At 45.2% G+C, this 23,624-nt stretch overlaps 1 protein-coding gene across 1 annotated transcript in view; it reads right to left on the bottom strand.

The window, feature by feature from the left end:
* Mcub (mitochondrial calcium uniporter dominant negative subunit beta) overlaps window positions 1-23,376 on the bottom strand; it is a 58,262-nt gene extending 34,886 nt beyond the window's left edge. Inside the window, exon 1 of the mRNA XM_021645047.2 lies at window positions 23,147-23,376. Within this exon, the coding sequence (XP_021500722.1) occupies window positions 23,147-23,233 (87 nt within the window). The 5' untranslated portion in view covers window positions 23,234-23,376. The remainder of the gene's footprint in view (window positions 1-23,146) is intronic.
* Window positions 23,377-23,624: the final 248 nt, after the last annotated feature.

Here is a 23,624-nt window from a genome sequence, read left to right as displayed (position 1 = left end):
TTGAGTTCAGGCCTGGCTTCCTGGGCTGCACAGCAAGTTCAAGGCTAGCAGAGCTCTATAGAAAGACCACTGTGCAAGAAAACAAAACAAAAACAAACAATAAAAAATAATGGTAAATAAAGATAGATCATAATCTATGTTAGGGCAAAGGACATTGATAGAAGTACAGTAAGCATCAGAGAAAATTCAACACGATACTGGATTTTTAGGTTGGCCAGCCAAATGCTCATATATTCATTTATAAACAAAAATAAAATCAAGCTGGGTGTGGTGGTTCATATCTTTAATCCTAGCACTAAGGAGACAGAGGCAGAATTTTCTAGGCAAATTTGGCCTGAGGTATATGAGATCTTGTCTTAGGAAACAAGAACAAATATAATAAAAAACAGTAAAATCCATGTACAAATTCTGGAAAACTTTTAAGCACTTGCTGTATCAAAGATGTGAGATATCATTTGCAACTTTGTTTCCTGTTCCTGCTTTCTTGGCAGAAAAAAAGGCATATAAAATGTAATTTCATGCTTTTAACTTCAGTATGCTTTTGCTTTCACATTTGTGTGTGTGTGCATGGGCATATGTACATGGTGTGTTTTGTTCTTGTTACTTGGTTCTCTTGAGACCGGGTATCCAGTAGCCTAAGCTAGCCCAGAATTCCCTAGGTACCCAAAGATGACCTTGGCTTCCTGATCCTCCTGCCTTTACTTGGCAAGTGCTAGGTTTGCCGACATTAGCTGCCACCCCCCAGCTCTGGCGCCTGCTTTGTTAAGAATGTTACATATGAACATGCTTGCAGATAGAAAAAAAAAAAAAGCTTTGAAAGAAAGTACCAAATACCCATGCAGTTCCTTTCTAAGTGATAGAATTAGTACAGATGTTCTTTATTTCTTTTTTTTTCTTTATTGAAATTGCAGGAGCTTAAAGATGCACTTGTAATTCTTTAGAAAAAAATTACACAAGTCATCTAAGTAGGCTGACACACACACTCAAAACAAGGCAGAGCTAGATGAAAGAGGAAATGGTAAGATTTGGGGCCTGGTTACTTCCTCAGAGATGGTTGTTCTGATGGGTAACAAATTATTCCAGCCACAGACCACAGATAACACAGCCCCAACATAGACTAGAGATTAAAATATATATATCTGAAAAAAAAACCTCTGGGGGACTTCCTGGAGCCTTAGGAGCCAAAGGTTATTCAATGGGAATAGTACCCATGATAGAGGACCCCCCCCCAAAAAAAAGTCTCATTACTAAGATAAAGCAAAATGATGATGATGATGAAGACATGTAGAATTTTCCATCAGGAAGGAGTTACATTTTAATTAAGCTGATTACTGGGTCAGGAAACAAGTTAATTAAAAGGCAATTTAGGGCTAGGCCTTAGAAGGGAAAGCAGGAATCAAAAGATTGGTGCATTGATCCAACCCGCAGATGCTGAGTTCGGGAACTGCAAGGCACAGCATATGTTTTACCCTTTCAGAATTTACACTTTTGGGTCTGGGCTTCCCTGGGGTCACGAGTTCCATAAGTTACTAGAGACCATGTTGGAGGTGCTTCTCCACATCCTAAGTGAGTATGGTGGTCCACAGGTGATGACGTCTGCCACTCATCCGTCACCAGGACTAATAAAGACAGGCAGGTATCACCAGTCGAGAGTTCCCTCCCCCTCTGCACTGCATATAAGCAAACCTTCTCAAGTGTGCCCTTGGACAGAACTCTTTCCCCCCTAACGGGTTCTTCTTCCCTGAGGAGTGTGCCTGTCCCCAAATCACTTATGTGAGGGTTACCTTTGTTTGAACTTGCCAAGCTCTCACATATAAATTTTCTGACCCCTGAGGGGAGAGATTTGGTGGAGACATCCCATTCAAGACCCACAGAGAAGAGCAGCCCCCAGAGTGGCAGCATGGCTGGGTTCTAGTGAGGGCTCTTTTTGGGTCACAGCTATGTGCTCATATGGCAGAGATGAGAGGAACAAGCTCTCCCTTGACCCTTCCTGTGAGGGCACTAACCAGTCAGGAAGACTCTCACTTGTGACCCAGTTATTTCTCAAAGGCCCCATCTTCAAGTAGCACACAATGTCTACATTTTAAAAGGACCCAAGCCTTCTGTCTATACCACAGACCCATAGATGAAAAGGGACTTTCCACAGGGGCCTGTTCTTAAAGGCCCAGGCCTGGTTCCAGTGATACAATTCCACAGGTTGCAATGATGGTGAAATGGGATGAAAACTCGGAGGCCATGGATGGAAGTTCATGTTTTTCATTTGGTTTGGTTTCTTGAGACCAGGTCTCACATAACCTAGGCTGTTCTGGAACTTATTGTGTAAGCAAGGATTTAAAAGTGTTTGTGTTGTCCTTGTTTGGGTTGCCGGGCGTTGAGCACTGATCCATTTCTACCACTTCATTACTGTGGAATCTCAGCCCTGCATCTCGCAGGATGGGAATTGTGGGGCAGACTATTGTTGGCAGCTGCAAAAATAATCCTGTAACATGAAGTAGCTTTGATACAGGAAGATCCTGTGACATAGAGTACTGTTGACATAGGAACATGCCAGGGAGCAGTACAGAAGTGAGCTCACAAGAATAAGGTAAAAACAACAACAACAAAAACAAAACATCACCAAAACAAAAACAAGCATCACCAAGACTGGTGACATCTATCAGTGTCAACCCCTACTATGGTCTTACAAAATGTTACTTTGGAGAGAACACATACATCTGGTCTCTCTGTTATTTCTATAATAGTTTCAATAAATATGCCAGCTGAAAGGCAACACTTGGCTCCCAGTGACCGGACTCCTGATGTATCAGACTCAGGGCTACAATCTCTGCCCCAAGTGATGTCCAGCCATCCATCTGCAGAGAAAGGAGAATTATTTAATGTGGCCACATGAGGAAGGGGCGCAAGGAGATCCTTAGAACACCCCTCCCCCTCCAGTCCATCTTCAGGGTCCAGAAGTAAGACCAAGATGTAAATGGTGGCGAAGGACTCACAGGTGTAAGCCATCTCAGGGGCAGTGTGTGCCCACCTACTGCTGACCATCATTGTCTGCCCTTCGGCGTCAACTTTCAAGATGGTCTGACAAGTTGTCACAGCTGAGTCACAGCTCTCTCCAGGACAAAAGATGCCCCTGGGGCTGGTGCCTTTTCCTTCTCCTAGCACGTGATTCCCACAGAAATCCCCCTTTCTTTGGAGTCCACTGTTTCAACAGTCTGATGGGCAGATGAAGAGATAGAAGATCCTTATTTCTGCCAGGCCCACTGCTGTTCCCACTCCTGTGCTCTCTGTTCCCCTTTGGTGTGGGCGGGGCCCACTGACTTCCTTCTAACAAATGGAAAATGGAAAGAGTGATGAAATGACTGTCTGCTGACCAACTCCCTCTGTTTGCTGCCTGGAGACCTGAGCTGCCTGGCTGCAGAAGCCCAAGTAGCAAGGAACTGTGGGTAGGGCTCTGTCATCAGCCAGCCAGAAATCAAAGCCCACAGCCTATTTCCCCAAACCCTGCTAGCAACAATGGCAAGGGCCTGGAAGTTCCAAGCTTTCAAGGCAGTGAGTGAGCAACCACAAAACATGCATGGGTTCCTGACCCCCAGAAAATATAGGATAAAAATGCTTTCAAGCCAGTACGTATAAAGATATAGTTGGCAGAACATGCTGCTGTTTGTCTTTCTGTTTCTTTCCTGTTGTCTTTGTTGGACCAGCCATCTTTCATCAGAAGTCATCTTCTCTTAGGCACTGGATGCTTGTATTCTCCCTCTCCTACTCACATGTTGAAGCCCTAATCCTAATGGGAGGCAGCGATTATGAGAGAAATTAGGTTTAGATGAGATCATAGGGTGGGCCCTGCAACTGGGCTAGTTCCTTTAAAATAAAGACACCAGAACTGTCCCTCTGACATTGGAAAGAATATAACAAGAAAGTGGTCATCATCAAGCCAAGCAGGGGGCCCTCACTGGTACGCTTTACTGGAGATGTGCCAGCCCCTCAAACTGAGAAACCCGTGTCAGTTTTTAGCCCACCCACTCTATGATAATCTGGTTAGAGTAGACTGATACATCACAAAACCATCAAAATGAGCAAGAGGTCCCATTGAAATGAGTCCTTCTAGTATGCCACGAGCACAGTGGAGGAGATGGAAAATGGCCGCCACAACGTTCTCGCACTTGACTTGCTCCATCGATGCAGCATAATCATGGGGCTTTATTTTCTTCTTATAGTTTGAGCTAGCGGCGGAAATGAAAATGCCCCAGTTTGCCATCTGCTGCTTTTTCTCAACATGAGCCACATCAATAAAAAGCAGTCGCCTTTAAGTGACCGACCTTCTTTGTTTCCACAGAGAAAAAGCAAATTAGGGCCTAAGAGTCTTGGTGCCACGGGATAACAGGGAAGCCGGCCGCTCACCGCTCATGGTGAGAAGCCCTCACCTGCAGGAGATCAGAGCAACTGGATTTTGCCTTGTATCTGCCTAGTCAAGTAAGGGCATGTGTGTGTGCGTGCGCGTTGTGTGCAGAACTGTGTATCCTTAAGGATGGGAAAATAGCCTCCGGGATTCCCTAGCCTCCCAAAACATAAACATGCCTAGAAAAATGCTTATTTCCACCTCCCCTGGGAGTATATTCCTTTTTGTACACCCACAGATGAGCTCTACGGTCACTTGCTTGGCTAGTTATCTTTGTTTTCCCAAACCATGATACAACTTATCTTTACAAGTAGACCAGTTACAGCCCAGAATGAGCCCCCCAGCTAAGGTCCAAATGGCCGGGGGGACCAGGCCGCTCCAGTTCGTATAGAAGGCCAAGTCTCCTGCTCCTATCCTCCCTCACCCAAGAAGCATGTTTATGTGGCCCTTGGAAAGATCTGTCTACATTAACCTCCCACCCATGCCCAGGCAGAAAACGCTGATTAAAAACTTAAGGGGTTACATTCAAAAGAAGTAAAATGGTCCAAAAGGAGAGAGAAGGTAAGAGAAGGTAAGAGAAGAGGGGAGGGTGGGGGTGAAAAAAATGACTAAAATTTATCACAAAAATATATGAAACTGTAAAACAATAAAAAATTGTAGCATGAACCTAGAATCCTTCCCACATCCCTTTCTTCCTTCTTCTGGAAGGGCAGGGTGGGGGCTGCCTTTTTCTAAACTAGACAAATAGAATTCATTATCTTCTGTTTCTAACTGATGGAACGAAACTTATCCCCAAAGAGAATTCTAAGGACTGTCATTGTATCACTTTCAGATCCAGTTAGGGCAGCCAGGAGCTCACCATTCTGGAGTATTTATTCATCTCTCTGGACTTTACAGGTGGACTAACATATCAAACCCATTACACCTTCATCAAAACAGTACGGAACAGCAGACCCCAAATCAAACAAGAATGTTTGAAAGGAAGGCTCACTAACCAGGAAGCAACCAAGAACTCCTCAGTTCACTTAGGTTAGGAAAAACAGCAACAAAACAACAAAAAACAAACTACAGGGGCTTTTTCAGAAGTAACGGCTGTTTCCAGGATCATTCAGTTAAGGCCCATTGAGTAAAAGCACATGCTATGCAAGCCTGCCTTCAATTCCTAGAAAAAAATAGCACCTTAAAAACCAGATGCAGTGGCACACATCTGTACATGGGAGGCAGAAATGGGAGAACCGGCCAGAGACTTGGAGCTAGCTAACATGGAGTATGCAGCATAATGACAAGACAAACAAGACATACCCCGCCTGTACAAGGTGGAAGATGAGGACCAACGGCAGAAACTTGTCCCCTAACCTCCACATATTCACTTCACACACACACACACACACACACACACACACACACACACACACACAAATGAATAAATAAACTAAAATAAGGCGTTGAAGGGATGGTTCAGTGGTGCTGCCCTTGCATAGGGCCAGAATTTAGTTCCCAGCACCCCTGCGTGGCTGGCAACCATCTGTAACTCTTTCTCATTTGGGCCACCCAGGCTTCAGGAACCATACAAACCTTTATGTGTTATTCAGCTTGTGTGCTCACTTACAACAGAAAATGAACAAGGCCAGGCTTCTAGGTGTTCCTATCACTCTAGTTGTTTCCTTAACTCCCAAGATGCTCTCAGTGACATAATACACACAGACAAAAGAGGCCAAAGGGAGGACCACGCCGAGCTAGGGAACATGGAAACTGTGCAAAGCCGCGCCTGGTTTCACACCCCAACCCTTTAACGTCCCTGTACCACGGGTCATACCACACCCATTAACACCCCAGGGTTCTCCTGATGCTTCAAATCTATCAACTAAATGGCCAACGGTTTCCTCTTTCTTATGATATATTTCAGCACAACAGAGGCATTGGAGTTACTACTTACATGGGAGAATGGTGCCTTGAATTGAGTGTGTTTACAAAGCTGCCAGCATATTCATGGATCTTATTTTTATTTTTACAAACTATGCAATGCTATAGTGCTGGGTGCAGTGGTGCATGCCTGCAATCCCAGCACTCTGGGAGGCAGAGGCAGGTGGATCTCTGCGAGTTTGAGGCCAGCCTGGTCTACAAAGGGAGTCCAGGACAGCCAACGCTACACAGAGAAACCCTGTCTTGAAATGAAAAAAGCAAGAAAGCAAGCAAGCAAACAAACGAACAAAAAACACCCTCACAGCTTTATAAATGAGTCATTTAGTGCCTATGGAAAAAAAATCTAAATTTAAAATAAAGTTTTTTAAAGCTCTAGGCTGAAGAGTAGTGGCCTAGTTGCCTTGGTTTCCCCACACCCTGTGACTGGCAGAACCACTGACCAGCTCAGTGTGAAAGGTACATCCAAGCTGTGTAATTCCTAGAAGAGATTTGACGGTGATGTTTTCTCATAATTGCAGGCTTAACAACTACTGTTGATTACAATGTCTAGTCACTAGCAGACATTCCAACTCCGCTAATTAAATGGCAGCACCGTCTCACCAAACAGAATAAACTAATGAAATGGGTCTTCATACACAAGCCAGGCTACAGGCGGATAGCAGACCAGCTTAAGCAACAGCTACACATAGCAAGGTTTTGTTGCCTCTGGAGAAAAACCTCACAACATCCTAAACCCAAGTGTTCTGTAGAGATGAATAACCTCATACAAATAAAAATGTCCAAAGCAAACCTATCCCCACAAAATGCTTATCTCACTATGAGCAACCTAGAGCCATTTCTCAGCCAGCAAGACAGATAGGAAGGGGTAGGCAGAGAGAAATGAGCCTCTTAAAATTCAGTGATTTCCAACTTTTTGATAGACATCAGAGGTCTAAAGACCTCAAAAAACATGAGAAATAAAGGGGGGGTGTCTTTAGAATTAAGGGCCCCGTTCTAGATCCCACTACTCAAGCCAACCTCTTGGCTTTTCAGTATTCCGCCCTTATCCTCTGAGTCTTCATTCTAAAGCCCCTACAGGCTTTTAAGCCTCGCACACTCTTTTGGATCTCTGTGACTCATCCAGGCCGTGTTTGAACTATATCCCAGGTCATGACTTAGCAACGTGCTTCTTCTTTGCTTCCTGTCCTGGTGAGCAGGTACTCCTTTACGGTGTCTTACCCGTGTTCTGGGCCTGCCTTCCTTCTTCCTTTAGCCTAGCATAAAAGTAACCTTTATTCTCCTGGCTCAGTTGTTGTCTCCGAGGCTTACCGCCTCCTCTGCTAACCTAGGCCTAGCCCTGGAAGCCTCTAGCCTCCGCACAATCTAACCCAGGCCTAGAATGTTTTCAGCTTCTGAGACTTGCTGCTGAATAAGCTCAGCATTTCTTGTTCTCACTGAGCTCTGGGCTAGCTGGTTTAACTCAGCTGTTGTGGCTCAGACTCCTCTTTCAGCTGATTTATTCACTACGGCTTCTCTTTCTTCTCTCTTCTCATGAGAATTGGGCATATCCTATACTATCAAATCTTTCTTTGATTTGTTACTTTTTCTGCCTCTCAATTAGACTTCATTTTCAAACATGGGTGTTTCCTTCTACAAACTATCTTTACCTTCAGTCTTTACCTCTAATACCTTCTGAGATTAAAGGCATGTACCACCATACCTGGATCTAAGCTTTTATTTACCTGAAACTTGCTCTATGCCAGGCTAACCTTGAACTCAGATCTGCTTGCCTTTATCCACTGGATTAAAGGCATGTTTGTATTCCAGCCGAATCTCACAGACCTAGAAGGTCTTTGGAAGCGATCTCTAGCCAGAACAGCCATGTTCTGAATTAACATTCCTCTACAGCCTAGACAGCTTAGCCGTGCTCGAGTGAAGCTTCCACCTTCAGTGAAACACAAGGGTTGTCCTAGTCTGCTTCTGGTGATTATCAACACGTTGCCCATCTGCTCCAAATTTACCTCACTTGATTGCTTTGTCTAAATGGATCTGAGTCTTTAAGTCCTTTTCCTAAGTTTTGTTTTTAACAGAGAATACTGGGGAGACCCTTGAGGGATAATTGGTTTTGCTTCCTGGTTCTGGTGTATTTGCTTGGCAGGCGCTTCAGGTATGGATGCCCATGGCTTCTCCAGGACCAGCCTCCTGTTATGCTAACGGTGTTCACAGCTTCTGCCTGAGTTCCTCTACAGATCCTGTAGTCTGAGATGCCAAGAGCCAAAATAGGTATAAATGGTCTCTTAAACTGAACTGAACTCTGCATACCCTTTCTCCCCAGTCATGAGAGAGGTTTCTTCAGTTAGGTACAATGTTTTCAAGAGAAATAAACTTTCACATGATAGTCTCGCAGATATCTGAATGTAAGTATCTTGAACTGGGGATGTGGCTCAGTGGATAGAGGGCTTGTCTAGCATGCAAAAAGCCCTGGGTTTGATGTCCAACACTGTACAAATGTGGCATGAGAGTAGATGAATGGAATCCCAGCACTCAAGAGGTGGAGGCACAAGATCAGAAGTTCAAGGACAACCTTGGTTGAATGGGGAGTTCACAACCAGCCTGGATTCTATGATTAAAACCATCAGAAAAATATCTCGTTCCTTAATCACCTCCTATATGAATTATGAACATCTTATTCACCATCTGTGATGGTTAGTGTTAACTGTCAACTTAACAGCCTCTAGAATCACCTGTGAGGGATTGTGTAGCCACTAAGAATGCCTGTGAGAAATTATGTCTTAGGTTAATTATATGGAAAGACCCGCCTTAACTATGGGAGGGGCCATTCCCAGCGTGGGAATCCGGGACTGTCTGAAATAGCGAAAATAAGCTGAGCATCAACATTCATCACCCTCTGTCTTCCGGCAGGGAAGCAATGTGACCAGACACCTTGCGCTCCTGCCGCTGCGGCTTTCCTGACAGGATGGGCTGTGCCCTCAAATCATGAGCCAAAGTAAATCTTTCCTCCCTTAATTTGCTTCTGTCGGGGTATTTTATCACAACAATAGAGAAAACAGCCAGGAAGCCATGTCCGCTAGTGACTTCTTAATGTCCTTTCTGTAAGTACTGCCTCAATAAGAAGACATGACACCCCAGTGTGGCCTGGCAATCCTGCTGGGGTATAATGAGGGCGTACTTCTCTTCCCTCAGGAAGAGCGTCCTATGGTTAGACCAATGGTCAGTGCATGTTTATCAAGCCAGGTCAGCCTTCTACAGTGAAGGGTACGAACAGGAAGCCTTCCATTCCTTTGAACATTCATGACCAGGATGCTACCAGCCAGGGACAGCTGTGTCTAGCACAGAATATTGTGCACTTCTGGTAAAACATATGTATATATTATATATGTTAGCTCTTTAGGACAAAGCTTCCAGTGAGCCTGGTTAATATTTCAGTGACAGTTAAGCAGTATAGAAGGACACACAACTTTCTACAGCAGGGTCGCTGTCTCTTTAAGTAAAACAATTATGCCAAAGCACCACGAAAAGAAACAGAATGGCAAACCCTTCTGACATCAAAAGATTACCTTTCTAATATTGACCCATAGCAACACCCAAGCTTGACAAGTCAGAATTAAAAATCATGTTTCTAAGACGAAGATGTGATTGAGCCAATGTGTTAAGGAAATATACAAAGTCAACACATCTCTGTCTATATATCCCCCAGCTGCACGAGGTTAGTCTCAGGTTCCTCCATTTTATTCTAAAGGACAGTATCATTACCCTAAATAGCTGATTTCTTCTATTCACACCACTGAAATGTCATTAAACTCACACACTAGAAATCTATGACGTTTCTCTAGCATTGACTATTGTTCATGAACCTGCTAATCTCAATCATTCTAAAGGAAATCATCCCTTAAAACTGCAGCCTGGACATCTTTCCTCAGCTGTCCTCTTCTTCCTCATAGGTTCTCTCATAAATGTGAATCTGGCCTCAAATGCTGACAGAACAATTAGAATGCTTCTCTCTCTCTCCTTTAGCTTAGCGTATCCTGGGAAGACTTCTTCCTTTCCTATTAACTTTCTGCCCGGAGGGCTGAGTATAATGAACCCAGCAAGATGTCAAATGATCCTGTTCCAGACAAATTAAAAATGCTGACTCCTCACAATTAACTTTTTAGCTGTTCAGGATGAAATCATGTTTTCCTGTTACTGTTTCCTGCAATTCAGCGAGCACTCCCCAAATAAAGTTATCCTGGTCAACAGAATTGCGGGAAATTTCCATTGGAATATGATTTTCCATTGGAAGCTGAATTTCCATTGGAATCTGATCCTTCTTCCTCCACAGAAATCAGGTTTAGTTGGGGTGTCTCTCCTGGTCAGGCCTACCCCAAAAGCCCTTTGTGCTAACTGTAGCCATGTGCCACATCCAATGAAATATTCAATGGAATCTGAGCTGACGCGACATGTAACACCCCAAGGCCTGGCCCATATCACCTTCAAAACTAAAGCCCTGTATTTGACTTTGAAAGCTGCCTGTGGTTGACAGACCAATAGATCTCTGTGGGCTCCTGAGTGTCTTGCTGAAGAAGAGGAGCAGAGTTATTGCTTGATCCATTTTTAAGACCCAGAACCATTTCACAAGAGAGAAAAATCATGGAACTAAGAACACAGAATTTTCTCACCTTGTTTCCTATTACCAGTGCCTACAATTCTAGCTCCGTGGGTAGTAACCTTGACATCTCCTTCATTATCCTTACTTACATCATCCTTCTACATATAGCCTGAGTTGCTAGGTCCAAATTCATCTTTTAGCATACCTTTATTGCTACTGTGGAGAGTCTATAGACCAAAGGTCAGAAAATGGTATACTAGGGGCTGAATTTCCTCTGCTATTGTTTCTTTTTGTAAGTAGAATTTATTAGAACACACCTTTGCCTGTTCACGTATATTGTTTGCAGTTCCTAAACTGTTGACTGAATAGACTTTCACAGAGAAAGCTTCCCTATCAACCCTCGGTCTAGATCAACATCATTTCTCATGCGGACAACAGAAGCTATCTTCTTACACTTCATTCATTTATCACAACTACAAGTGCTTGTGCCAGCAAATAAAAAAATTATATATCCCCAAATCTACAGCTGATATGAAAATTGCTTTTTTAGAGTTACAGTGCCCGAAGAGATTATACATGGAAGGAGGAAGCTGGTAATTCCACAGAGATACAGAAAGCCCTAATGCCAGGGAACAGACAGGCATCCAATGAGTAAGAAAACCAATACAAATGTAAATAGATAGAAGGAAAGCATCCTTCTATCTAATCAGGAAAGGACAGATGGCAAAGCCTAGCTAGAAAGGAAACAGGTATCAGTCAGTGACCCTGTGGCAAACTGTTCTGCTGTGTAAAGTGCACTGCATCCCCATATGTATTGGCTGTTCTTTTCAATCAGCTGTTGGTCATGGGCAACCATGCTGGAGGCTTGTATAGAATTCCGAGAGCCCCCAACAGCTTCCACCCCCACAGTGTTTCAATCTCTACAATCCAGAGACCTCTGCTTGGCCACTAGATGTTGTGACACACACCTGTCAGCTCAACACTCAGAAGGCTGAGGCCCGAGAAGCTCAAGTTTCTGTCAGTGTGAGATATTAAGACTCTGTCTGGGGGAGAACAGAAGATAAGGCTGGGCAATGCTGCCCCAAAGACTGTGGGGCATGGACAAAGAGGAGCTTGTTTCTCCAGTGGGTAGGCTGCTGAGGGCCCCTAAGATTATCTGGGATCAACTTCCATCTATCCAGTTGTCTCCCCATCTTCTAGAGAGCCATCTACCTTCAGAAGATGCAAGCTCATGCTCCTATATCTGCACTCTAGCCCACTGGAGCAGAGAAGAGAAATTAGCTTCCTCCTTCCGTCCTTTTTTTCTTTCCTTCCTTTTCCCCTTCCTTCCCTTATTTTTTTTTTCTTGTCGCTGTCCTCCTAAGGAGTTACAGGAACGATTCACTGTGCCTAATCAACCTCCCTAACTAAAGTGTGAACAAGCCATTTTTCTGATCACATTCACATTCCTTGGCATATCTAGAATTGGTTATAACCTCCTTTCTGAGTGCAAAAGGGGCAAAGATGAAGTTTTTGCAAACAACTCAATATTACTGCCCGAGCAACAAAATTGGTTATGTCTGAGGAAACAGGCTAGGAGGACATAGAAAAGTATGTATTTTATTTTATTTTTTTTATTTTAATTTTTTTTACTCAATCAACTGCAAAAATCTATTTTTTCATGTAGCATTTCCCAACCTGAAATGTATCCTGGACCGGAAGAGGACAGCCATCCAGCTCCTTCCCATTCCCAGAGAGTCCCCAGTGCATACATACCGAGCACGGGGTGGCGTGTGTTAGCACACGGCACCTCAGGCTAGTTAGAAGAAGGATGTGCTTCTCCGGAACATGTAGACGCTCTAGGAAATGCATTCTGCAGCACGTGACAGTTTACAACAGAATCCTTGACTTATAGAATGCTAATACAGTGATGAATCAGGGACTGTGCTTCACAGAGAACTCTGTGTGGCTTTCCACAGCAGCTCGGAGCACTATCGGTACCCTCTTGCAGACTCCACTCTGACCAGCCTCTCTTTCTCCCACTCAAATGCGTCTGCTAAACCATTAGCCCTGCGTGCAGAGATTGGTCAGAGTGGACCTCATCTCTGCAACCTCTGTGCATTTGATTTTGAGACAGGGTCTTGCTGTGTATCTCAATCTGGATTAGAAACTACTATGTCGCCCAGGCTAACCTCAAATTCTAGATTTTCCTGCCTCGGCCACCTCCAGAACAGTGGGACAGCAGATGTGTGGTGCCATGCTGGGCTTCTCTGAAATTTTTAATGATGTTGCATCTCTGAGTTCTTTTAGAATTTCATGTCTCAAATAATTAATATTGTCCCATGAAGGGTCAGAACCATGGAAAGCGGTGCCTATAACTCACAGGAAGACAATCCAGTTCCAGCTAAGGCAACCCTAGGAACGAAAAAGGGACAGCTCTTAGAGTTACCCAGAGTGATGACGGGACAGCAGAGACGTTGGCAATAGCTAGAACCACCACCTGATATTCAGACGGCACCCATTTATTGTCCCTGATCCCTAAAGTCTAGAGAAATCCAAGCGGTGGTTAGAGTCCCTGCGCAGACCCCCCTCCCCCCCAGCTCTATAAGTAAGTCTCTTTTCAACATTCAAAAACCGCAGACTCCAAGCTGTGTAGGCCTGCGGGTGAAGAGCAACCCTCTGTGCCAGGCCCAGCAGACGTTTAGTAATACTCAGAGCTCAGCTCCACACCCTCAGGGGAAGAGCCATGGCTGGCAGTCTTATCCACACCAACCGCTCACGAAGGAGAAATGCCCCTTCCCCTTCAGAACAGGGATGAAACTTCTCTTATGTAAGGGTCTGCACATGCCCTACTACAAAAATTCTATTCTGGTTTTTTGTTTTTTTTAAGGCTTATTCTACTTTATATTTTGTGCAAGAGTTACATTTTGTGAGCAGATATTTTTAAAATAAATCTTGAAGTAATTTCTAAATTGTTTAAATTTGAATGATTAGACGCATGGTCCTGGGCTGGCAAGATGGCTTAGTAGGTAAGGATGCTTGCCACCAAGCCCAAGGACCTAAGTTCAGTCCCCAGGACCAAATGATGAAAGAAGAGAATTAACTACTGAAAGAAGAGAGATGAATGTAATTTTTTAAAAATTCACAGTCAGGACAAGCATGGTCATGTACACCTTCAATCCCAGAACTCAGGAGGCAGAGAAGGAGGAGCTTGAAGCCAGCCTGCTCTACGTAGTGAGTTCCAGGTCAGTGAAGGCTACTTAGCAAGACCTTGTCTTAAAACAACTACCGTCAGTTACAGCAAACATGAAAGAAAGCCACCCAGAGGCCTAGCACTAATCATTTTTGGTGGTCACAAGCAATGCTTCATAAGATTTAGCAACACCACCTTCTACTCAGAGAACCCTCTAAGAAGAGTTTCTTGTCTGTGGAGAAGAGTGTTGCTTCTCCAGCATGAAAACAATCACCTTAAAATGAATACCCCACGGGGCTGGGGATGAAGCCCAACTGACAGAGTGCCTGCCTGGCACCACACGCCCGTAGTCCCCACACTCTGGAGAAGGTACACGCGAGGATCTGAAGTTCAGGTTATAGTTTACCATATAGTTCCCACACACAGATGCATAATTTAAAATAACCCTCTTTAAAATCCTGATAGGAATGCATGTCTGGGGTAGTATCAAAGTACACACAAATTATATATATATATATATATATGGCTCATAGGACAAAAAGTACAAGTGAATGCTTCAAAATTTGCCTCTCCTTGGTTAACTGGAAGAGAGTAAATTGGGACCCAAAGGACCATGCCATTAAGGAACTGTGTGCAACAGTCTGTTCTTTGTCATCCATTGTGTCATTCTTCTACCCAACAAGCACTTGTCATGTACCTATTGTGTCAGGATGGAGGTGGTCAGAGATCTCATCATTTGGACCACCACAGCTATTAGAACCCAGCCGTGAAAACCATATGAGCACAGCTGAATATGAGTGCCGTGGATAAAGAGAGTAATATTGCCAGTAGCCATTGGAGAGCCCTCAGCAAAGCTCCGGTGGGGCGGACATGGGTGGCCATTAGAAGTGGGGATAAGCAGCAATCTAAGGAAAACCATGATATGCACAGAAAGGAGAAAAACACAGGACAAGCCATGGGACAGAATTAGCTCAGTCAGCTGAACATGGGTTATGCAAGGCATGGAGCAGGGAGTGGGGCCGGAGGTAGGCAGCTGGGACACACTCTTGATCAACTGTCGCTTTCATTTGAAAGTTTGCATATTTTGGTGCCAATAATGATAAGAAGTCCATAGGAAGAGCTGTACAAGTGTCAAAGAAAGTGCTTTCTCTTGAAGAATGAAAATTGTTTTTAACTCTCCGAGCAGAAAGCAGAGCTGCTGAAGTGAGTTGGCAGGCTATAAAACGCCACAGATGTCCTCCTACAAGGGTTTAGAAAGCCAATACTGTGCTGATCTGTTTAAAAGGGTTTTCTAAACCAATTCTTTTTTTCCAGGTTTATGGTCACATTACTGTCACCCTCTAGAAAGAGCAACTGTTCATTATTATTTATCACCAGTCTTTAAGCCCAGTGCTCAGATGTCTCACTCAGAAGCGAGGCACCATGGCACACTCCTGCAATGCCAGCACTCAGGAGCTTCAAGTGGGTGGGTCACTTGAGCTCGGGGACTGCAGCAAACAGGTTCCGTCTCAACGCAGCACCATCACTAGGGAAATTCATCTAACATTTTACAAATGTTACAGGCTCCCTTCTCCCCAGTGAAACCCATAGCCAGAGAAACAACAAATATTTGCCACCAAGAACTGTGGTCTGCTCGTTCTTCTCAGCAGATTCAGTGCAGCTGCTATTTCCTGTTTACACCCAAGAGGTTCAAAAGACACGAGTTCGTCTTCAGGAGCCCGAAACGTGACTTTTGTCAATGCAATCATTATTATTTTTAAAAGTGGCATATAACATGATCATGGCATATAACATGATCTGAATTTCTATGTGCTATAGAAATTCAGAAGGGGAGGAGGGAAGAAAAGGGAATACAGGGCCCAGCTCAGATGTCTACTTGATCCAGTAATTGCATCCCAAGAGCCCCAGGGAAGACTTGTGCCAGCCTCCAAGATGTCTTCTCCTGAGGTTTGCCACAAGGCGACTACTTCTTTTTCCTCCACCTCCTCCTCCACCTCCTCCACCACTTCCTCCTCCTCCTCCTCCTCCTCCTCCTCCTCCTCCTCCTCCTCCTCCTCCTCCTCCTCCTCCTCCTCCACATGAATGGTGTTGGATTCTGTCAAATGCTTTTTCAGCATCTAAATAGATGAGCATGTGTTTTTTTTTCTTTCAGTTTGTTTATATATTAATCCTACTGATTATATGTTTATATGATTATTATACGTTTATATGGTGGATTACATTGATGGATTTCTGTATATTGAACCACCCTTGCTACCTGGGATAAAGCCTTCTTGGTCATGGTGGATGATATCTTTGATGTGTACGTGGATGAGAAGGAGGATGACGTTTGCAAGAATAGAAAAGATCATCTTGAGTGAGGTAACACAGAACCAGAAAGATATAATGTTATATACTCATTTATAAGCAGATATTAGCCATATAATACAGGATAACCATATAAAAACTACAGACCTAAAGAAGCTAAATAACAAGAAGGACCCTAGGGAGGATGCTTAATTTTCATTTAGAAGGGCAAATAGAATAGACACTGGAAGTGGTTGAGGAGAGGAAACAGGATGGGAGCCTACCTTAGATGTCCTCTGAAGACTCCACCCAGCAGGTAATCGAAGCAGATGCTAAGACAGCCAAACTTTGGGCAGAGAATGGGGAGTCTTAGGGAAGAGTGGGAGGATAGAAGGACCTGGAGGGGAAGTAGCTTCACAAGGAGACCAACAAAGCCAACAAATCTGGGCCCAGGGTGGCCTGCAAAGACTGATGCACCAACCAAGGACCATACATGGAGAGGACATAGAAACCCTGCTCAGATATTGCACATAGGCAGCTCAGTCTTTATGTGGGTGGCCAAGTAAGGGGAACAGGGGTTATCTCTGACATGGACTCTGTTACCTTCCCTTTGATCACTTCCCCCTGGCAGGGTGGCCTTCTCAGGTCACAGAGTAAGAGGATTCAGGCAGTCCTGATGGGCTAGGGTCAGATGGTAGGGGAGGAGGGCTCCCCCTTTCTGTAGTTTAGTGAAGAGGAAAAGAAGGAAAGAGGAGCGAGAGACCTGGAGGAGATGAGGGAGGGGACTCCAATGGGGATATAAAATGAATTCATTATAAAAAATAAAAAGTGGAATTGAACAAACAAAAGCAAGTCTCAGACTGTAATACTTTTTAGTTCCTTTGAGTAAAATTTTGTCAAATCAAATAGTACCCGTTAGAGCCAGGAGTAGTGGCACCTGACTTTAATCATAACATGTAGGAGACTGAGGCAGGAGGGCCTCTGTGAGTTCAAGGCCAGATTGATCCAAATACCAAGATCCAGGTCATCCAAAGCTACATAGTAAGACCCTGTTAATAATAATAATAATAACCCTGTTTCTAATAATAGTAGTAGCAATAATGATAATAATAAGTTCAAGTGCCAGTTAGGAGTTTCTGAAAATGGAAACTCTAAAGTTTACAGGCCTGGATAACTGGACCAACCAACCCTCTTTTACTCAAGTGGGACAACAGAGGTAGGAATAAAAAAGGAAAATGCAGATCTTACAAAAGGAAGAGGAAGAGGAAAACAGGAGGAACCCAGGGCTGAAGGTCAAAACACTGTCTGCAAATGTCAGCACCTGAGTCCAAATCCCCAGGAACCCGGAAAAGCACACATGTCTGTAATCCCGCTGTGCCTATAGTGAGGCAGGATGCAGAGACAAGAGAATTCCTAGGACTAGGCAGGCACATGCAGCTGCAAACACCAAAGACACCTAAAACACAATCAACAGTGAGGACCAACACCCAAGACTGCCCTCTGACCTCCACAAGCACATCATGCACACACATCACACATATGCCACACACACAGCATACACATACACCACACATATGCACACAGTCATAAACATATACCACACACACAGCATACACACGGTTACAGTTAAGAGTCTCAGAGCAATTCACTTCATTCAACACCCTCCACGGGAAAAGCGCCAAAGAGACGACGTAACAAGAGTGATCAAGAAGCAAATGGTCTGGCTCACTTCCCCGATTTACTACTTGGAACACGTTGGTACGAACACCAAAATGCTGATTTTTCTTTTTTTACACTTTTCAAAGCTGTATCTGCCAATTACTCCTCCCCCCCCCCCCATTAAAATGATTATGGAAAAAAAATGAGGATACGATGGACAAAACTTAAGGCAGAAGAGATAGAGCTTTGAGCACCATAAATCATAAAATATTGGTGACAGGACTTTACTATTGCTAGGAGTCAAGATCTGGTCCTCAGCTTTCCGGATGACGCCGCTGATGCTCTCTGCTGTTCATCATGTCAACTTCTGTGTCTGTTCGGGAGAACTCCACTCCACTCCATCCTAATACCCAGCCTACAGAATAGTTTTGGCTCTGGCTCCTCTTCAAGACGACCTTTAGTTGACTACAGCACTTTACAGAGCTGTTTCTTCAAAGCTGTGTGAGTGTGGAAAGGTCAGTGCAAACATTTGGGTGTGGAGTACCATGACTCAAGGTTTAAATACCTGGCTCACAGAACAGAGCGCCAGCGGTGTTTAAAAACCAGGCAGCTGATGAAGGGGTGGAGAGAAGACACACCCCACAAACGCAAGGAGTAAAGGCAGAACAGGCCATCAGGCTTAGACCTCAGGCAGCCAAGGAGAGAATGCATTTGCCTCCCTCAGTGACCTTTCTCCAGGTCACTAATTTCTCTACCAAGGAAACTATCTGCACACTACAGTTGGAATGCAGACAGAGGCCAACCGAGATGAAGCCTTTTCCTATGCCACCATATGAGGTACCCAAAATGTATCGCAGAGGTGCAAGCATCTGACCAGCACTATTCTACACGCCACAGGAGGAAATTCAGTCAGGACTTCTGGGTCGGGGCTCAGTCAGTCCTCAGAACACTTGCTTCTTGATCAAACGGATAGACGCTGTCACCCCAGCCCCACCAACGGCACCTGCCAGAATGTGTCAACGGGGCCACTCTGCGGACGGTATGTCGAAGTATGCCCTGTTAGCAACTTGTCTTTGTGTAAGTTTAAACAAAGTAAGTGGCTGTAAACACAGCTTAGGGGTCAAGAGCGCTCACTGTTCTTCCAGAGGACCTCGGTTCGATTCCCTGCACCCACATGGCAGCTCACAAGTGCTTGGAACTCCTGTTCCAAGGGATTCAATGCCCTTTTTCTGTCTTTTGCAGGTGTCAGGCATGCACATGATACATAGCCATATTAGCAGGCTAAACAGCCATGTAAATAAAATAAAATTTAAAATTATAAAAAGAACCAATGATACCAAGTTAAATAGGCTTATGGCCTGTATGTTAGCCCAAAATGCCTACAGTGACTTTAGAGTTCTAATATTATACACTTAAAAAATGTTATGTGTGTTGGTATTCTGCCTCTATGTGTGTCTGTGTGACGGTGTCAGATATCCTGGAACTAGAGTTACAGACGGTTGTGAACTGCCATATGGGTGGTGGGAATTGAACCCAGGTCCTTTGGAAGGAGACACAGTGTCCTTAATTGCTGAGCCATCTCTCTAGTCCCTATACATTCTTGAATAGGCAACATTCCATAGATGAAGATACTAGAATGAAATATTGATGGACTTACCCTATTCTGTTAGGACATAAAAACCTAATCGAGTTTTTGAAGGGTGTGCTGGCTCTCTGTTCAAGGACATAGCTTTCTGACACAATCAACTCTAAAGGAGGAAAAATTCACGTTGACTCTTGATGTAAGAGACTCCAATCCGTGTTCATTTGGCCTCGTTGTATTGACTGCACAGGATAGCATGGAGAAAGCTGTGGTAGAGGAGGCCTGTTCCCAGCATGGTAGTCAAAAGAGCAAGAAGAGGAATCAGAGTCCCAACTGTCCTATCACAGGCACTCCCCAATCATGGAACATCCTCCCACCAGCCTCCAGCGGTCCAATAATGGGCTTTGGGGAGACATTCAAGTTCCAAACTGGAACCAAAGGAATACTACAGCGGCCACCCACGAGGAGGCAGCGCTCCACTGTCCTGAGATAGAATTCTTGATCACGAAATTTTCTGAAATAGACAGTACTCTGTTCAACGGTATATTGCACCCTGGGGGAGGGGTACGAAGAGAACAAGCAGGCCTAGAAATGACAAGGGGCTTTAGGATCCAGAAGACAAATCCCCTTGTTTCTGAAAGTGAGCAGCAGGCTTACACAGACTGACTGTCCTGGGCAACCTTACAGAGCTATGAAGCAGCAGGATCAGGCCTGCTGGCACCCTGATGTCCCTGGGCCCCAATACTAACAAAACTAGATAACGTGCTAGCATCGAACAATCAGCAAATATTTAACCTCAGGCTTTCTAGTTAGTGCCTCATCAATGGATCTTATCTGCCAAGAATCAAACACAAACATCATGTAATTGCAGTTGATAGTAAGCCATATCAGTCTTTATAAGCACGGATTCCTACACATGAGGAAGGTGAGGACTATTAGTATTTACCAGACAAACTGGTCTAGCACTAGTCTGAGGTCAAATCATCAACCACCACTATAATCATGGGCGAGAGAGAGAGAGAGAGAGAGAGAGAGAGAGCGCTCAGAAGGCAGAATTGCGAGCACAACACTCCAGGGGCAGGCAAGAGGTGAAATAGTAGCATGTGGGCGGCAAGCAGGAAAGATGTGCTCATTAAATCCCACAGACAAAACCAACGCTTCAAGGTTAACATCTCGTAGGGGCTGAAACATCTGTATGCTTTGTTTCTGGAAGAAAAAAAGAAAAAAGAAAAAAGAAACTCCATCCTTGAGTTTCTTAGCAAAATACTCTTGCCTTGAAAAAAATTGTTAAAACAGCTTGTGTTGGGGGTTTAAACGATGTTTTGGGAACACAAAATCCTGTCTGGGAGTATTTCGATCTAAGCAGCAGAAAACCCAGATTAGGAAAGGCACAACTAGGCAAGAGCTTCCTGTTTGGCTACAACTCACCAGGCATGCTCAAAGCATTGTCCACGAGCCCCAGCAGGAGCCTTGGGTCACCCTGACAACCACCTAACCAGAGCTCTGGTGACAGAGATGCTGTCTCCAGACATGAGGATCATGGATTCCAGGCCAGGCCAAAGATAATGCAATATACTCGTTTGTTTTTGCTTCAGACAAGATGCGTTCTTTAATAAACAATTCTGTTACATTAAACATATATCAACAAACTGTGGGTTTTTTATTTAACCTACACAGAAAACACTGGCAACTACACACCTACCATATAAAGGATAAGAGCCATATATTTTTCAAAGTGATTAAATACACACTCATAATGTCAGAAAAGACTAATTTTAGTTGCTTATTAAAGATGGACTTAGGACAAATCCTTGCAAGCTAGGATTTTATGAGAAAACCAATGTTTTTTTCTTTCTAGCTGTTTTCATAGGCTTGGGTGGCAGGAATGTTATAGGGGAAAACATACAGCAATGACGCTTGTCTTAAGCCCCGGGTGTCTCGTATGAAAAGCAGTAAGATCTTAGAGCAATGTCTCTACAGTGGGGAAATCTGATTCACAGAAAACGGTTTAGCAGTCATCGCTGAAACGCTTAGGAGGCCTGGAGACTACAAAGCTGCACACAAAGCTGCAGACTACATAGGCTTGGCTTTATCTGGGGACGGGGTATTTTATCACATGAGCAGAACGATGGGAGCGCTCCCACTTCTGAAGTTCTGCAGATTGTCTTTATGACCTGGGCAGCTTGCCCTTAACATTGCAAATTAAATCCTTCAAACTTAAGGCTTCTTAAGATGCTTAATGAGCTACAACCACTGTTTCCCTGTTACTGAACATATTCAAGCCCCTCGTTTTCAGGCATGTGGTGGTTTCACCCTATCTACCTTAGGGACAGTGCAGAGAAAGGGCTTAGAGCTGGTGTTGAGCTCCTGAGAAAGGGCAGCCAGTGTTGGAAGTCCTAAACCTTTTGCTCCAGGTATTAAAATGGGAGTGACCAAGTAGTAGGTGGGCTGTGGCTGTTTGGTTCCATTCTCAGCACTACAAAATTGTCAGACGAGCTTAAGAACTAGCCCTGTTTAATTACCACTGTGTTTCTGTGACATGAGGCAAGGAAAGGAGTGAGTAGTTAGCTTTTGGAACGGCCTTGTCTCTGAAAGGTAACCGGAGTTTGCCTTAGGTGTAGATGTCAAACGGACTTCTCCGCTTGCTCTCAAACGTTTAAGAGGAGCGTTTTCCTTTTTTTAATGCATTGAAATATTTCTTTCATCAATGTAAATCTGAAGCATTAAGATAATGCTTTGGGGCAGAATCCAAAGATTGTGGGGGTGGGGGGCTGGAGCACCAAAAGAAATAGGAAGTGAAAGTGAACCGGCTCCAGCTGATGCTGCTGCTTTCTCAGTGAAAGATAATTAGTATTTCCACACAGCCTCTGCCTTTGGCAATCTGAAGCTAAGCCAGTATTGGGGGGTGAGGGGGAGAGGCACAGTCTCAGCTCCCTTCCCAGCACCTCCCCCTCCCTCTTTTTTTACCATTCTAGTTAACTCAGCACTTTCCCGCTCTTCCTAGGCCCCTCTGGTGCGCATCCACACTTCTTCCCTCCTCCCTGAGGCCATGACACAAACGGTGCCCGCCTAACCGCCACCCACCGCAACGCCCTTCTGATTCACCGCTGCTTCCTCCGGTTTACAAGTAACGCAAGGGCGTGAGAGGGAGGGGCTCCGGGTTGGGAGGCCGAGCGAGACACGGTCCTGGGCCAGTCTACCCTGGAGACTGCAACCCAAGTTACAGCCTGCCCCGCGGCGGCCACCTGGGGGTCAGCCCACCTCGGTGAGGGCCCGGCCACCTCACCGAGCTCTCTCGGCCCCTCCTCCACCGCAGTGACCACAGGGCGCAGGACGCCGCGGTGGGGGCCCTTGGGGTCGGCGGGCTGCGCTCCCCGGATGTGCCCCGCGCTGGCCGCTCAGGCCCGGCTCCCCGCAGCCCCGGCCACCACCTGTCGGGGCCCGGAGCGGCACGCGGGGAGCTGCTCGGCTTTCGCTCCCGCCAAAGTTGCCCGACGCAAACTTTCCACCCCGGGCTCCCGAGTCCGCGCCGCGCCTTACCCGGGGTGTGGGTGGCAGCGGCCTCGGACACGCGCGGCCGCGGGCTCGGATCGTCGGTAGCAGCCGCGACGGTCCCAGACAGAGCATCTTCCCGGCCGGCCTAAGCCCTCGGCCTCAGCGACGCATCCTCCCGCCGCTCGAGCCCAGCCCGCTCCGGCTGTGGGTTCAGCCCGCCCCGCCGACGGGGGCGGAGACGGGAGGGTGTGTCCCGGCTTCCACGACTCCGCTTGGTGCACACCCCGGCGCCTGGCTGGGTATTTTTCCTCCGACAAAAAAAAAAAATAAAATAAAATAAACTTTTTTTTTTTTTTTAAGCAAACCAGTGATGGACTTCCCAGTCTTTTACGTTTCTGGTGCCTGGCTCCCCCCCCCCCCCCATATTTCTTGAAAAGCTGGGCTCATACCATGCAGCTGTTGATGTGGAGGACTCACAGAAGCCAGTAGCGAGGCACGCCTGGGACCTCAGATTTGATGGTCT

Source organism: Meriones unguiculatus, chromosome 10, assembly GCF_030254825.1.
Source record: "Meriones unguiculatus strain TT.TT164.6M chromosome 10, Bangor_MerUng_6.1, whole genome shotgun sequence".
Lineage (NCBI taxonomy): Eukaryota > Metazoa > Chordata > Mammalia > Rodentia > Muridae > Meriones > Meriones unguiculatus.
Note: the sequence above shows the minus strand (reverse complement) of the source record. Positions and strands in the feature narration are given on the sequence as shown.